The sequence below is a fragment of the Phocoena phocoena genome, chromosome 7 (genome assembly GCF_963924675.1).
Source record: "Phocoena phocoena chromosome 7, mPhoPho1.1, whole genome shotgun sequence".
Taxonomy (NCBI): Eukaryota; Metazoa; Chordata; class Mammalia; order Artiodactyla; family Phocoenidae; genus Phocoena; species Phocoena phocoena.
This window is the reverse complement of record NC_089225.1, coordinates 15,188,231-15,206,081: the sequence shown is the minus strand read 5'-3', so window position 1 is coordinate 15,206,081 and position 17,851 is coordinate 15,188,231. Positions and strand designations below refer to the sequence as shown.

Here is a 17,851-nt window from a genome sequence, read left to right as displayed (position 1 = left end):
CTTCTTTGGAGAAATGTCCATTTAGGTCTTCTGCCCATTTTTGGATTGGGTTGTTTGTTTTTTTGATATTGAGCTGCATGAGCTGCTTGTAAATTTTGAAGATTAATCCTTTGTCAGTTGCTTCATTTGCAAATATTTTCTTCCATTCTGAGGGTTGTCTTTTCGTCTTGTTTCCTTTACTGTGCAAAAGCTTTTAAGTTTCATTAGGTTCCATTTGTTTATTTTTGTTTTTATTTCCATTTCTCTAGGAGATGGGTCAAAAAGGATTTTGCTGTGATTTATGTCATAGAGTGTTCTGCCTGTGTTTTCCTCTAAGAGTTTGATAGTGTCTGACCTTACATGTAGGTCTTTAATCCATTTTGAGTTTATTTTTGTGTATGGTGTTATGGAGTGTTCTAATCTCATACTTTTATATGTACCTGTCCAGTTTTCCCAGCACCACTTATTGAAGAGGCTGTCTTTTCTCCACCCTATATTCTTGCCTCCTTTATCAAAGATAAGGTGACCATATGTGCGTGGGTTTATCTCTGGGATTTCTATCCTGTTCCATTGATCTATGTTTCTGTTTTTGTGCCAGTACCATACTGTCTTGATTACTGTAGCTTTGTAGTTATAGTCTGAAGTCAGGGAGCCTGATTCCTCCAGCTCCGTTTTTCGTTCTCAAGATTGCTTTGGCTATTCAGGATCTTCTGTGTTTCCATACAAATTGTGAAATTTTTTGTTCTAGTCCTGTAAAAAATGCCAGTGGTAGTTTGATAGGGATTGCATTGAATCTGTAGATTGCTTTGGGTAGCAGAGTCATTTTCACGATGTTTATTCTTCCAATCCAGGAACATGGTATATCTCTCCATCTATTTGTATCATCTTTAATTTCTTTCATCAGTGTCTTATAATTTTCTGCCTACAGGTCTTTTGTCTCCTTAGGTAGGTTTATTCCCAGATATTTTATTCTTTTTGTTGCAATGGTAAACGGGAGTGTTTTCTTAATTTCACTTTCAGATTTTTCATCATTAGTTTATAAGAATGCCAGAGATTTCTGTGTATTAATTGTGTATCCTGCTACTTTACCAAATTCATTGATTAGGTCTAGTAGTTTTCTGGTAGCATCATTAGGATTCTCTATGTATAGTATCATGTCATCTGCAAACAGTGACAGCTTTACTTCTTCTTTTTCGATTTGGATTCCTTTTATTTCTTTTTCTTCTCAGATTGCTGTGGCTAGAACTTCCAAAACTATGTTGAATAAGAGTGGTGAGAGTGGGCAACCTTGTCTTGTTCCTGATCTTAGTGGAAATGGTTTCAGTTTTTCACCATTGAGGATGATGTTGGCTGTGGGTTTGTCATATGTGGCCTTTATTATGTTGAGGAAAGTTCCCTCTATGCCTACTTTCTGGAGAGTTTTTATCATAAATGGGTGTTGAATTTTGTCAAAAGCTTTCTCTGCATCTATTGAGATGATCATATGGCTTTTCTCCTTCAATTTGTTAACATGGTGTACCATGTTGATTGATTTGTGTATATTGAAGAATCCTTGCATTCCTGGAATAAACCCCACTTGATCATAGTGTGTAATCCTTTTAATGTGCTGTTGGATTCTGTTTGCCAGAATTTTGTTGAGGATTTTTGCATCTATTTCATCAGTGATATTGGCCTGTAGTTTTCTTTCTTTGTGACATCTTTGTCTGGTTTTGGTATCAGGGTGATGGTGGCCTCATAGAATGAGTTTGGGAGTGTTCCTCCCTCTGCTATATTTTGGAAGAGTTTGAGAAGGATAGCTGTTAGCTCGTCTCTAAATGTTTGATAGAATTCGCCTGTGAAGCCGTCTGGTCCTGGGCGTCTGTTGGAAGATTTTTAATCACAGTTGCAATTTCAGTGCTTGTGATTGGTCTGTTTATATTTTCTATTTCTTCCTGGTTCAGTCTTGGCAGGTTGTGCATTTCTAAGAATTTGTCCATTTCTTCCAGGTTGTCCATTTTAGTGGCATAGAGTTGCTTGTAGTAATCTCTCATGATCTTTTGTATTTCTGCAGTGTCAGTTGTTACTTCTCCTTTTTCATTTCTAATTCTATTGATTTGAGTCTTCTCCCTTTTTTTTCTTGATGAGTCTGGCTAATGGTTTATCAATTTTGTTTATCTTCTCAAACAACCAGCTTTTAGTTTTATTGATCTTTGCTATTGTTTCCTTCGTTTCTTTTTCATTTATTTCTGATCTGATCTTTATGATTTCTTTCCTTCTGCTAAATTTGGGGTTTTTTGTTCTTCTTTCTCTAATTGCTTTAGGTGCAAGGTTAGGTTGTTTATTTGAAATGTTTCCTGTTTCTTAAGGTAGGATTGTATTGCTATAAACTTCCCTCTTAGAACTGCTTTTGCTGCATCCCATAGGTTTTGGTTCATCGTGTCTCCATTGTCATTTGTTTCTAGGTATTTTTTGATTTCCTCTTTTATTTCTTCAGTGATCACTTCGTTATTAAGTAGTGTATTGTTTAGCCTCTGTGTGTTTGTATTTTTTACAGATCTTTTCCTGTAATTGATATCTAGTCTTATAGTGTTGTGGTAGGAAAAGGTACTTGATACGATTTCAATTTTCTTAATTTTACCAAGGCTAGATTTGTGCCTCAAGATATGATCTATCCTGGAGAATGTTCCATGAGCACTTGAGAAAAATGTGTATTCTGTTGTTTTTGGATGGAATATCCTATAAATATCGGTTAAGTCCATCTTGTTTAATGTATCATTTACAGCTTGTGTTTCCTTATTTATTTTCCTTTTGGATGATCTGTCCATGGGTGAAAGTGGGGTGTTGAAGTCCCCTACTATGATTGTGTTACTGTCGATTTCCCCTTTTATGGCTGTTAGTATTTTCCTTATGTATTGAGGTGTTCCTATGTTGGCTGCATAAATATTTACAATTGTTTTATCTTCTTCTTGGATCGATCCCTTGATCATTATGTAGTGTACTTCTTTGTGTCTTGTAATAGTCTTTATTTTAAAGTCTATTTTGTCTGATATGAGAATTGCTACTCCAGCTTTCTTCTGATTTCCATTTGCATGGGATATCTTTTTCCATCCTCTCGCTTTCAGTTTGTATGTGTCCCTAGGTCTGAAGTGGGTCTCTTGTAGACAGCATGTATATGGGTCTTGTTTTGGAATCCATTCAGCCAGTCTGTGTCTTTTGGTGGGAGCATTTAATCCATTTACATTCAAGGTAATTATCGATATGTATGTTCCTATTCCCATTTTCTTAATTGTTTTGGGTTTGTTATTGTAGGTCTTTTCCTTCTCTTGTGTTTCTTGTCTAGAGAAGTTCCTTTAGCATTTGTTGTAAAGCTGGTTTGGTGGTGCTGAACTCTCTCAGCTTTTGCTTGTCTGTAAAGGTTTTAATTTCTCCATGAAATCTTAATGAGATCCTTGCTGGATAGAGTAATCTTGGTTGTAGGTTTTTCTCCTTTATCACTTTAAATATGTTCTGCCCCTCCCTTCTGGCTTGCAGAGTTTCTGCTGAAAGATCAGCTGTTAACCTTATGGGGATTCCCTTGTGTGTTATTTGTTGTTTTTCCCTTGCTGCTTTTAATATGTTTTCTTTGTATTTAATTTTTGATAGTTTGATTAATATGTTGTCTTGGTGTGTTTCTCCTTGGAATTACCCTGTATTGGACTCTCTGTGCTTCCTAGACTTGATTAACTATTCCTTTCCCATATTAGGGAAGTTTTCAACTATAATCTCTTGAAATATTTTCACAGTCCCTTTCTTTTTCTCTTCTTCTTCTGGGACCCCTATAATATGAATGTTGGTGCATTTAATGTTGTCCCAGAGGTCTCTGAGACTGTCCTCAGTTCTTTTCATTCTTTTTTCTTTATTCTGCTCTGCAGTAGTTATTTCCACTGTTGTATCTTCCAGGTCACTTATCCGTTCTTCTGCCTCAGTTATTCTGCTATTGATCCCAACTAGAGTATTTTTAATTTCATTTATTGTGTTGTTCATCATTGCTTGTTTCCTCTTTAGTTCTTCTAGGTCCTTGTTAAATGTAGCTTGCATTTTCTCTATTTTATTTCCCAGATTGTGGATCATGTTTACTATCATTATTCTGAATTCTTTTTCAGCTAGACTGCCTATTTGCTCTTCATTTGTTAGGTCTGGTTCGTTTTTATCTTGCTCCTTCATCTGCTGTGTGTTTTTCTGTCTTCTCATTTTGCTTATCTTACTGTGTTTGGGGTCTCCTTTTTGCAGGCTGCAGGTTCGTATTCCCATTGTTTTTGGTGTCTGTCCCCAGTGGCTAAGGTTGGTTCGGTGGATTGTGTAGGTTTCCTGGTGGAGGCGACTAGTGCCTGTGTTCTGGTGGATGAGGCTGGATCTTGTCTTTCTGGTGGGCAGGTCCACGTCTGGTGGTGTGTTTCGGGGTGTCTGTTGACTTATTATGATTTTAGGTACCTCTCTGCTAATGGATGGGGCTGTGTTCATTCTTGCTAGTTGTTTGGCATAGGGTGTCCAGCGCTGTAGCTTGCTGGTCACTGAGTGGAGCTGGGTCTTGGCGTTGAGTTTAGATCTCTGGGAGATTTTCGCTTTTTGATATTACGTGGAGCTGGGAGGTCTCTTGTGTACCAGTGTCCTGAATTTGGCTCTCCCACCTCAGTGGCACAGCACTGACTCCTGGCTGGAGCACCAAGAGCCTTTCATCTACGCATCTCAGAATAAAAGGGAGAAAAAATAGAAAGAAAAAAAGAAAGAAAAGAAAGAAAGGAAGGAAGGAAGGAAGAGGATAAAATAAAGTAGGATAAAATAAAATAAAGTTATTCAAATAAAAAAATAATTATTAAGATAAAAAAAATTTTTAAGTACAAAAAAAAAAAAAGAAAAGAAAAAGAAACCGGACTGTCAGAACCCTAGAACAAATGGTGCAAGCAAAGCTATACAGACAAAATCTCACACAGAAGCATACACATACACACTCACAAAAAGAGGAAAAGGGGAAAAAATAATCTACCTTGCTCCCAAAGTCTACCTCCTCAATTTGGGATTATTTGTTGTCTATTCGGGTATTTCCCAGATGCAGGGTGTATCAAGTTGATTGTGGAGCTTTAATCCGCTGCTTCTGAAGCTGCTGGGAGAGATTTCCCTTTCTCTTCTTTGTTCTCACAGCTCCCGGGACTCAGCTTTGGATCTGGCCCCGCCTCTGCATGTAGGTCGCCGGAGGGCGTCTATTCTTCGCTCAGACAGGACGGGGTTAAAGGAGCAGCTGATTCGGGGGCTCTGGCTCACTCAGGCCGGGGGGGTGGGAGGGGCATGGAGTGCGGGGCGGGCCTGCGGCGGCAGAGGCCAGCGTGACGTTGCACCAGTCTGAGGCGTGCGGTGCGTTTTCCCGGGGAAGTTGTCCCTGGATTCCGGGACCCTGGCAGTGACGGGCTGCACAGGCTCCCCGGAAGGGAGGTGTGGAGAGTGACCTGTGCTCGCACACAGGCTTCTTGGTGGCGGCAGCAGCAGCCTTAACGTCTTATGCCCATCTCTGGGGTCCGCGCTTTTAGCCGTGGCTCGCGCCCGTCTCTGGAGCTCCTTTAAGCAGTGCTCTAAATCCCATCTCCTTGCACACCAGGAAACAAAGAGGGAAGAAAATGTCTCTTGCCTCTTCAGCAGCTCCAGACCTTTTCCCGGACTCCCTCCCGGCTAGCCGTGGCGCACTATCCCCCTTCAGGCTGTGTGCACGCCGCCAACCCCAGTCCTCTCCCTGGGATCCGACCTCCGAAGCCCGAGCCTCAGCTCCCAGCCCTGCCCACCCCGGCGGGTGAGCAGACAAGCCTCTCGGACTGGTAAGTGCTGGGCAGCACTGATCCTCTGTGTGGGAATCTCTCCGCTTTTCCCTCTGCACCCTTGTTGCGGCACTCTCCTCGGTGGCTCCAAAGCCTCCCGCCTCCGCCACTGGCAGTCTCCGCCTGCGAAGGGGCTTCCTAGTGTGTGGAAACCATTCCTCCTTCACAGCTCTCTCCCACTGGTGCAGGTCCCGTCCCTATTCTTTGTCTCCGTTTATTCTTTTTTCTTTTGCCCTACCCAGGTACGTGGGGAGTTTCTTGCCTTTTGGGAGGTCTGAGTCTTCTGCCAGTGATCAGTGGGTGTTCTGTAGGAGTTGTTCCACGTGTAGATGTATTTCTGATGTATCTGTGGGGAGGAAGGTGATCTCTGCGTCTTACTCTTATGCCATCTTCTCTTGAAAACTCTCTTTGGTTCTTATCATTTTTTCCTTCCCACCTGATTTTCCTTAGAGTATCATTTGTTGTGCTTAGATGCTCTTATGTTACTTCTAGAGTAGTCTTTATTTCTAATGACTTTTCAACAATTTCTAATTCTTTCTTGAGTTCTGTCCCTTTATTTCAGAGTTTTAAAAATTCTGATTGTTATTTTTCATATATTGTATGATTTTTTAAATCTCCTTTAGCTCATTTTGCAATGGTGTGCTATAGCTTTGAAAATATTTTGAGCATGACTTTTTGGGAAAACTTTCTTTGTCAATAGCAGAAGTTGGTGAAATTCCTGTAAAGTGCTAGAAAGTAAATATTTTACGCTTTGCAGGTCATTTGTTCTCTGCCACAATGCTTGACACTGTCATTGCAGCTTAAAAACAATCATAGGCAATGTATAAATGAATAAGCATGGCTATATTCCAATAAAACTTTATTTATAAAAATAAGAAGTGGGCTGGATTTGGTCAGTGGGCTGTAGTTTGCCAGTCCTTGATCTGTTGGGATATTATTCCCTTTCTTTCTTGTAGGAAGTTTGTATTTAAGGCTAATCTTTAAATGGAATTTGACTGTGATAGTTTTTTTGTCTACTCATTTTTATATATGAATGCAGTTTTCTTGAACTTTTAGATAGTTAAAAGTTCAGACTTCAACTTTAACTTCAAATCAAATCTGTTTTGTTTTCAGGTAGTGCCTATATATATATATATATATATATATATATATATATATATATATATATAATGTCTTGTGCTCTTAGATTTCCTGGATCTGTTCACCTTTGGTCTGTATTTTCTCTTTCCTTCATCTCTATTATTTTTATTCTGCTCAATTTTGATTCCACTTCTAGTAGTTTTTCCTTATCACGGGTTCCTGTATTGGAAAGAAGCCCTGGAGAGTCAAAGGATCTAGGCTGCTCTAGCCACCTTAGACTTTGACCCTGGCTTGTTAAGAGCTATGAAGTGTCTGAGATTTTACAAGGCTTACAAGCTAACAAGTTAACCTACCGGTTTTATGGATATTTTCAAAAAATATGAGACTTTTGGGTCAGAGACAAAGAACTTTACTACTTTAGTACAGCAAAGAGCATAAACATCATCATATTTGTGTGAGCTCTCTTTTTCCCCAAGTCCCATGGAGGTGAGTGATTGGACCCAGATGGATGTTGGTTCACACAGTGGGTTGTAGAAGAGGAATCCTAAGCTTAAGAAAATCAAATCTCTTACAATGGGAAGAAAACATGCTTTCCCTTTGCTCCAGAGGGAGACACTGTTCCCTCTTTCCAGGATAATTGCTATACAAGTATTCTTTAAAAGATACTCTAGAACAAAAGACCATTTCTTGCCAGTGACACCTGCAGAAAGGGGAGAAATCGATGGGAAATCGACTCCCAGCAGAGTCCCTTTCCTTTCACTCACTATTGGAATGCACAAAACCTCTCCTAGTTATTTTTATATTGACACACTGTGCTTTCTGGTGAATATCCACTGACTATTTTGGGGCTCTCTCCTTGAATATTTTGGGATTGTAGGTATGTCATTTGCCCTGCTGCTTCCCTCTGCTTTCTCCCATATAGATACCAAGGGCACTCAGGCTGTGCGGTTTTTGGTATTTAGGGATTAGTAGAGGTGTTTCTTATCTGGATTTGTTGTAAATGTTGTGCTTTTTGGTTTTGATGTCTAGTTCTCGTCCAGCCTAAACGCATGCGGGCATCACCACAGTCCATCTTCCCCAAATAACCTTGTCTTTTAAAGAAAGTATGCCAAGCCAATTTTCCTTTTTTTTTTTTTTTTGAATCGTCATTTTGACCATCAACTTTGCTATAATATGGTTATACTCTGTGATCCTACTGAGTTGCAGAGGGATGCTTGCCCCTTTTCGCCTCCCCCCGCAACGCTAAATGGTACTAAGTTGTTCTGTCATTTTAAGTGGAGGTCCAAATCTTCTCTTTTCCATTTATAAGGTTATATATTTTCCCTTCTTGCTATTATTTGTGTATCTCATCCTATGGTAATTCCTATTACCCTCTTTTTGAATATGTGGTCCAAAGACTAGTAAATCAGACAAACAACCTTGTTTAAAATGTTTGCAGAGGATGCAAAACAAAAATAAAAATGCTCTGAGGTTGGGCATAATTCTAGAAGATTCTATCGACCTTGTGGTAGTTTTGGCATTATATGGAACAGGCTACAGAAATTCAAACTATATTAAGATGACAAAACATTGTATTCAATGTCAACATTTCCTCATAATTTTACCCAGTATAGCTCCTCCTTCCTCAAATTCAGTATAAGATTTATATCCTAGGGGGAAGATAGAACACCTTAAGAGCGGCATTGCCAATATAATGCTTATCTCCAAATTCATTTTTCCCTGTGAGTTCTCAGCACTGTAAAATACTATGTATTTTACAACACATAATATCTGCTCATAAGCAGTGGAAAATTCCAAGTTTATTTGGCTTTCACTTAATGTTTTGAAACACAGCAGTGTCTGGTGAGCCTTTACCCATATCCAGACTCAGCAGATCAGAGGATTATCAAGATTCTATAATTCCTACATGTTAAATAGAAAAAGGTAAAATATTCTGAGACAACAGGGAGACAGAGAAAAGGTATTTTCCCTGGGTGACACTGTTCAATAAGTTAAATAAAATATAAGTTCATAGGAAATTCTGAGAGGGCTTACTATTGAAGTGGTGAGGAGAAGAATTATTTTTTTTCAAAGTATATTTCCGTCAAGACCCCTTTTCTTAAGCAATGAGACTGATGTAGACTCCTACCCATAACCCCTGCACACACAGAAACTGTACCTCTGCCCCCAACAGGATTTCTCCCCCCACCCCCGCAAATTACAGTGTAGTAGAAAGATGAAATGTCTCTTGTGACAATTAGAATTCTGAGCAAGCTAGTACAGAATAAAGGCATAAGTTGTGCAGTGATTTATACACTAGAAGAAGTGTTAACGAGGAGTGTCTCTGTGAAGTTGAGTTAGGAAAGGATGTGAGAGGAGCTGAGTCCTAATACATCAACTTCATTTGGGAAGATGGACAAGTGAGTGGATGGCTTCTCCATGGCGGGGGGGCAGGTAGGAGACCACAAGAGAGACTGCCCATCCATCCTATGAGGCTATTTTGATGCCCTATCAAGTAGGATTAAACACATAACAACACTGCTGACTCAATAAAATAGCTAATTAAATGGTATTTCTCTAGTCATTGATTTGTATAAACTGTGATATTTAGTATAGATTCTCTCTACCTCTTCCACTGACGCGTGTAGACAATTGTTAAGTGCAAAAATGATAAACATTACAAGAAAATATAGGCTTGATACTGATTGAAAAATATCAAATATAAATCAACTAGAGAGGATAAGGAAATTAAAATTTGGACTATGCTTTCTAAAATTGTATGAATACATAAAATAAAACAATGGCAGGAGCTATACTTAAGACCTGACCAAAAGGAATTAAGGTATTTCACAATTCTTATGAAAACATTAACAAAAATACAAAAGACTTAATATACCCAAATATCCCTAATAGCTTTAGAAATCATTCTTTTGTCTTTTCCCCTCTTTTTCTCTTTCCACTTTTCCTTGATCTCTTCTTCCTCTTTCTCCTTTTTAGATTTGAATAAAGATACACAGAGTTAATAAATATTTAAATTGATAAGATAGATATTAAGTGACTCAGTTATCTTCCCAAATATCGATAGATGTAGGTGACAGATAAATAGATGAATATAAGGATATAAGAAGTGATCTACAAAAATAGCAGGCAACCCATCTAGGCTAATAGGTTAAACAGAGTTAAATAGTGGTTAGTAATGAGAGATGTATTTTATGTGCCTCATTTCAATAGAGGTCACACCCCAAGATATCCTGGAACTATATTTGTAAAATCTAAACAGATGACTCTGGGGTGAAAGGACTGGCTGGGAATCCAAGAACTTGGCCTCAGTTTCCTTTGGAGATGATAGAAGAAGAATTTCTAGTGGTAGAAACTCTAGTGGTAGTAGTGGGAGAAGAATGCCAGGGGCCCTTTAATGTTAGTGGATCGTCTGGAGCCTTTTCACCTAAATCTTAGACTAGACTATCTAGTCTAAGATAGTCTAGTCTGTCTGTTTTGTTTTACAAATAGACTATAGTCTAGTCTATTTGTTTTCAGGAGAAAAATTCATAAGGGAGTTTGAATCTAGTGCTAAATTCTTAAAAATACATTTAGCATGGTGAAATTGGCACAAAAGATGGAAATTCTCTCTTCTCTCCAAAATTAGTCAAGATCTCACTGTAAAAGTTTTCTCTTTCAATTTATTAAATATTTCTCTGAATGGGAAATGTGCTTTGTGCTATTCTGGGAATTATATAAGGAAAGAAGTTAGGTAACCATTATGAAGTCTGAGTGTAGGAGAAGTCTCAATTATAATGTACTTTCCAAGGACAAAAGATAAAGAGGTTATTTTGAATCATTAGAAAATCAAGCCTTGGTTAGAAAGTGAGAAGTACCAAGTTCAGAGAAATTTATCTATCACAGACACATTATCTGAAAAGAACAAACGTTATGCCAATGTTTCTAAGTACTCTTCCACATCTGACAATCTTTCTGTCATTTGTGGACAACATCTGATTCAGGAAAGTTGATTTCATTTCTAAAGAAATAGGAAGATCAGGAAAAAAAATTATCAACAAAAAGAAAGAGAAGGTATTTTTTTTACAATGCTAACAACCAATTCATTAAATAATTACTCTTTAAAAAAATCAAATAAATAAACACAGATCCCTTGAAAGCATCTAGGTAAAAATAATCATGATAACACGTAAATTGCCCACATTCTAGATGTTTTGGTGTTGTGATTCAGCTATATATTGGAGAGAAAATATTACATGGGAAAAGTCATGTTCATTGTTTCCCTGTCTTAATACCCTTATATATGATATGGCACAGAGGGCTGTTGGGGGTAAAGGAAGATTCGAGGTGTGTTAATGTAACAACGCAGGGGACTGTACAGCGCTGGGTCTCAGTGCGAATGAGCAGTTTGTCAATATCTTCTGGTCTCCAGTGAGCAACAAGAATGGCTCTCAGGGTATTGCAACTCTGTCTGCTTCCACCAGAGATCATAATTGGGCTATGAATTTTTACAACAGGAAAGTTCCTATCATAGACAGAGACTGACAAGTTTAGTTAAATTAACGCCAAGAGCATCTTAGTACTGGATGAGCAGTGTGCATGGATATCACTCAAATATGTAGTGATCCTGCTTATTTTTCTTTCTTTTTTATTAATATATTTTTGTGATAGTTTACTGGTTAGAGCTTCCAATATATATCTTATTTCTGAGGATTGCTCAGCATACTGGTTTTCTGCCCAATGACATGATACACGCTTTGGGGAATTCAAGAAGCTGATTGAGGTAAGTAGAGCTGATTTATAAATCGAAAGCAAATGATAGCGGAATATGTGAACTGAAGCTATTTCTTGATCTCCGAAAAGCTAATTGGGCACGTTTCAGGCCAGGTCTCTGAAGGCACAGCTCATGAACTGTCTTTCTGATGCTGTGCTCATTATGGACACTCAGTAGAGGACCGGCTAATGCTAGAGAAATCCCCATCAAAGTGGCCTTTATGTGACTTTGCAGATTTACTTCAGGAAAGAGAGAGAAGGAAAAAGAAGGGAGAGATTTCAGGCAATCAGCCCTTACAGAGCCCTATTTGCCTTAAGTAATTGATCTGAAACTGAAGAGTTTGTCTGTGAAGGCTTCCCGGCTTCATAAATTCTCAAGGGACTCTGTCTTCTAACACATCAGGGTTTAACCAGGCTTTATTTGTTACTGGTTGTTGGAGGACATGTGGAATTTTATGGTCCTGGATCTACTCTTTGAACTGGAAGACTGAATACAGCACACATGACCTAAGTATTCTGGAACAACCCATGTTTGCCACTGACGCTTAAGCGTTTTAACGATAATCTTCAATGAATTTAATTATTATCTAAATCTCATAACCTATCCTCAATTATTCATATTAATAATTCTAGGTAAGATGAAATGTACTGCATTGGCATCACGCTTTTATTAAAGAATCAAATATCAAGGAAAGAAAGACATCACAAATGGTCACAATGCTGTATATGGAGAAAGTTTTTGAGCGACTTGGGAAATTTAAGTCAATGTATTGAGGAAGCAACATAGTGGGTTATGTCTACATGGGAACATGAAACTAGGATTTGAGGCAGTCAAAATTTTCGGAAGGGAATAGTGTAGTCTGAATCCTAGAAATCTTCCTGAATGATATGCGCATGTTGCAAGGTTTGGATATTTATAAAACAAAATAGAGGGGATTTTGCTGAGCCATCTCTTCAGGTTTTTGTAGTTATAAGAGTCTGATTCCATTCCACGAAATCTGCAGAAAAACTTCCTTTATCATTGCCTGAGTGTTATAAAATGAGTGGTTGTCCATGAGCTAGCTCATCAAAGATAATACATGAAAAAAGTACTCAAAAATATTTTATAAATCTGGGACTTCCCTGGCGGTCCAGTGGTTAAGACTCTGCCTTCCAATGCAGGGGATGCGGATTCGATCCCTGGTCAGGGAGCTGAGATCCCACATGCTTTGTGGCCAAAAAACCAAAAACATAAAACAGCAGCAATATTGTAACAAATTCAATAAAAACTTTAAAAATGGTCCACATCAAAAATATTTTATAAATCTCTGTAAAACTCTCCTTTAATAGACCTTTACTTTTCAGAAATGATAATCTGTAAATAAATTAATTTTAATTTTCAGATTTCTAAAAATATTATCAAGACAAGAATTGTTACTATACACTTATGTGTAACTAGAGAGCAGGGGAAAGTTTGGTGGATATTAAGGATCCTTTGTGACGTAATTTACTTATCTACTGATTTTTTTCTTTTTTTGGTATTTGTATAAGTACTTAATTGTCTCACTAAGTTTTAAACATATATAATTTATCATTCCGATGATAGTCTTTTGCTCCATAAAATTAATGTATAGTCAAAGAAATTTAGAGAAAGAAGACATTTTAATGGTCACCTAGTCGAAAGTTCTGAATTTTATCATATAAGGAAGCAGAGGCAGGACATAAGTGACTTAACCCTGGCCCATACCTCTATGTGTGATGGGGGCTAGTGCAACTGCCAATCTGATAACATCTAATCTGGTCCAGGTCCTCTTCTCTACACTGTACTAGGATTATATCTAACTGAGTAGTTTTAAAACTTTGTAGATTGTAAATTAGTGTTTTATTTTTTTAGACGATAATCTATAATGAGAAACCATACAAAACTCAGCGGGAGACATTCTCTCTCAGAATGTAAGGTATTTTTTTTTTCTTCTTGAACAGTAGACTTTTTTCTTCAATAAGAAATGAAGTAGAAAATCCTACATTGTAATTCAAGGGCATCACATTTCAAAAAATAGAGTATTTAAGTTGGGGACATCAGTTTACCTGTGATTAAGTTTTAATTAATGCCCTTAACTTAGATCCCAACAGCTATAACATAATGTTCTTATCTTAGACAAAATAAGAACCCACCAAAAAGACACAGACTCAGATTAAATCAAAGAAGCTTTCCTTCAAAAAAAATGATATATGTACACATTATACATGAAACATACAACTAATATCTTGAATTGTGACCCAAGTGAATTTTATCTGAATACTGAAAATGGATGCAAGTTGAAGATCTTAATTCGATCAAATAAGTAATCTTAAATAGAATGAGGATAATTCCCTCCGGTCTATACTTGTCCCATGTGGACAGAAATCTTTGCACGTAACTAAATTTCTGCAAGTCAAGTCAATTGTCCAAAATAGAAACACATTCAAAGGATGAATACACTGAAATAATGAAGAGAAGAGCAAAATATAAAGACAGAAATACTTTTAATGTAGCTCCCTTTCTCTGAAAATATTACATGTGAGGGAAAACCTGGATTGTCAGATTTAATGGATGAATTGCTCAACAGCTATTTTACTATTGTTTCATTTGAAAATTTTGTTTTGTACTTTCACAACTAGCAGAGTTATTCCCATCACAAAGTTATTTCTATCAAGATGGACCAACACACTGTATTACAGGTCACTAGTAATATGCACTTCACTATCTGTTTTTGAAAAGCAAGCTCTCCCTCCAGTCAAATACTACCTTTTTTGTAGAGAAAGTCATTTTATTTTTATTCTCCAATCTACAGAAATCTGGTGAACATTGCTTTCTTTTAAAAAAAAACATCTTAAAGGCTTAGGACAGTTAATGCTTAGGACAAGTGTGACAATGCATGTTTCAGGAATTAACAGGGCAGGAGCTCAATTCCTTTTATCCTCTACAACATTCCCTCAGCTAGGAGGTGGCTAGTTCTTGGACTTAAGTGGCTCGGACAAGGATGGAGTCGGTCCTTAGCCAAAAAAACATGACTCAAGGTTACTCTGTTCCCCTCCCCCCCACATATGCTAGGTCCCTTCTGCTGAAAACTCCTCACGACCCATGTTCCAAGTCCAGTCATACGGGATATTTAACTCCTCCCACCTTGTCTCTGGTCAGCCTGTGCCTGAGACTCAGAGAATGCTTTTTGTCCATCTGCTTTGGGCGGGTCCTTTCTAGCAGCCGGGGAAAGCCACGTGCTAGCGCATATGGATGGAACTGATGGACATTGTCTATTATACCCACAGGAATTCAGCCTCCAAAGAGCTACATTGACTCATTGATTTGTATCCATGCTCCGGGCTCCTGGTACCCACACTATAACGTAAACTCCCTGCTGGCGGGGAATTTGGAGAGTGTGTTTGGCACAGGATAGGTGCTCAATAAACAAACTTTGAAAGGGAGAGAGTTGTGTTGAGCGAAGGGAAGGCTGCAAAGGAACTTAAAATTTGAAGGGTTTTCTACGTGTCCAAAGAAAGAGAGAGAGAGAGAAAAAAAAGAAAAATGTGAGTACCAGAGTATCATCATTATTGTTTTTATTCAACCTTTAGGAATTCCACTGGCATTATTTACCAAAGAGCTAGCAGGGGAATCCAGGCTGGAGGCTAAAGGACCCCTGCCCATTGACCCAAATCAGGAGGCGCAAAGCCTCGGGTCATAAGCAATGACACCCTCTTGGGTCCCGACAGGTGCTGGTGGCCCGGATGGGGCTCTGGACCCCCAGTAACCCGCTGCCCCCTGCCTTCTCGGAGCGCTAGACCATGCCCAATGGCAGCGCTGGAGCCACCGAGGGCTTTGCACGCTGGCACTCCGCTTCTCCGGGTTTTAGCAGGAGCCTGCGGGGGGATTGGGGGGGTGGTGAGGGGACCCGTGGAGCCTGGCAGCCTTGGTCGAGCGTGTGGGGAGCTGGCGCGTGGCGCAGGGCTCTCTCCTGCGTTGCGGTTACTGGGGAGATGCTGGAGCGCGGCGCCCGGCTGCTCCACCTGGCGGGCTGAGCGCGGCGCGGGGAGCCCCGGGGGGTGGGCGGGGGGCGCGGACTGCGGTAGAAAGCGAGCCGGGCTCCTCCGGGACTGCGAGACAAAGCTCGAGCGCGGTCAGGTGCCGCTCGCCCGCCGCTCGCCGCTCCACTAACTTGTCTCTTGCTGGTGTCTCGTCTCCAAGGCTCTCAGCGCTTTGGGGTGGTGAGGGGCGGGGGGAGTGGGGAGTTAGAGGGTCTGCGGTAGCCGAAGGGGGGGAGCCTGCCTGGTGCCGCTCTTCTTCCCTTCCCTATCGCTCCCCTCCCCCCACCCCGTCGCTGCCGCTTTCCCTTCCTCCGATTCGGAGAGCGTCGGGCGCCTGTGACATGCGATCGCTGCCAAGTGACGGACCCCGAGTCTGAAGTGCCCGCGAGGAAGTGAGCGCCAACGCGGGCCGCCGGCAATGACAGCCATGAAGCCGGAGCAGCAGCCCACCCCGGGGGCCAGGGCGAGCCAGGCTCAGTCGGCGGACCAGGTGAGAGTTGGCAGCTGCGGCCAGGCCCGCCAGGGGAGGGAGACTGCAAGCCGCGCTCCCCCCGCCCCTCCTCCCGGGCTCGGCTCCCACGCCTCCCTCTCCCCACCCTCCCTCCGCCCCAGTTCCAAGGCTCTTCCTCAGCTCATGCATGGACTCCGCAGGAAGTTAGAGCATCTGAGCGCGCTCCGGGGCCGGGCGAGAGGATGCGCACGGTGGAGAGCCGCGGGGAAGTGGGGAGAGAGGTAAAGGCTGGGGTGGCCCAGGGAACCCCAGCGGGAGGGCCCCCGAGCGAGGGAGGGAGAGGTGGCCGGGGCCAAGGAATGGGGGCTTCTTGGCTCCTAGTAACGCACGTTGGAGGAATTGCTGCGCGCCTGGAGGCGTCCACTTGCTGGGTTCGAACCCTGTCTTCACGTAGCTCGTGAGACGAGCGCTGGCCAAAGCTACCCGAGTAGGCGAATGACCTTTAGGCCGGCAGAGTTTTTCCGTTCCTTTCTTTTTTCCTTTGAGGAGACGGGGACGGGGGCGCACACCTTTGAGGTGGTCTGCTTGGAACGGAGCTTGGAGCAAAAAGGCATAATTAGGGGGAACTGGGAGGATACTGGCTTTAGTGATTTGTTGGGTCCAGATGTGTTGTGTCTGCAGAGATGAGGTGCCCTGTGCTGGCTGAGGGTTATTTTAATTGCTTTTCCGTCTTTCCGCTCCGGCCACCCCCTTTGTGTTTCGGTCTTTGGGGATCTGTAGCATAACCATATGGTGAATTTCCATCTCGTTTCTGTCCCTGGATTGGGGTGACTCGGGAGTTTGGTGTCGCTTTTTCCCAAAGTTGGAGGGTCGGGAGCGCCGAGGTGCCCTGGCAAAGAAGAGGGCGGCTGTGAGAAGCCGGGTCGAGATGCCGTCACGTTTACCTGAATTAGAGAGTCTGAACCTAGAGGGTTACACTTAGGTCCGCGGATAACTAGGGAGCTGGAGAAGGGAGGCGCCGGGGTACAGAGATGGTCCCTTTGCCCCGAGTGCACTGTTGAAGGCCGCCCGACGCATTTCTGGCAGAGACACTCCTAGCTCACTGCTAGACATGGGTGAAGGGGGTGCAAACAGCGAGGCTCCAGTAGCATCTCGGCTCTTCGCATATTCTAAGCATTGAGGAACTGGTGAAGGGGAGCTGTCCAAATCGTCCTGAGTGGCCGGGGCGGGGGTGGGGGTGGGCAGAGGAGGCGACGCCAGGGCTGCTGTTATTAATATTCTAGTCCTGGTCATCGCTTCTGCCTAGTGGCCTCTCTCTTCTCCTTTTCCCTCCCCTTCTCATTTCCCTCACATATGTTTCACACAGGTGGTGAGGATTACTCAATGCCTTACAGCTCCCCATCCCTTTACTGGGATGAATGTTGCAGTTTTTACAAAGCAGTTGTTTTCTTAAACATCCTCTTTGCTCCCTACCCTGAGATAAATATGAGATTATTAAAACATTTGTATTACACTATATGTCCCTTCCCCTCATACCTCTTTTCCCTGCTCCCTCCTGCACACATCACAAAGTAACAACTGGTTAGCAGATTATAAAAATAATTTCAGGAGAGGAACATGGGTTTAATATCCTCTTTCAGACTGACAGCCCTTAAACTTCATTAACAAGCCACTGAGCCTCTCTACTTGCTCTTGGAATGATGCTACCAATAAGAATGATTAGTCAGGT

The 17,851-nt window shown here is 41.2% G+C and overlaps 1 protein-coding gene across 1 annotated transcript in view; it reads left to right on the top strand.

Annotated features, from left to right (window-relative positions):
- The first annotated feature begins 16,089 nt into the window (after window positions 1–16,089).
- DPP10 (dipeptidyl peptidase like 10) overlaps window positions 16,090–17,851 on the top strand; it is a 662,859-nt gene continuing 661,097 nt past the window's right edge. Inside the window, exon 1 of the mRNA XM_065880921.1 lies at window positions 16,090–16,161. Within this exon, the coding sequence (XP_065736993.1) occupies window positions 16,090–16,161 (72 nt within the window). The remainder of the gene's footprint in view (window positions 16,162–17,851) is intronic.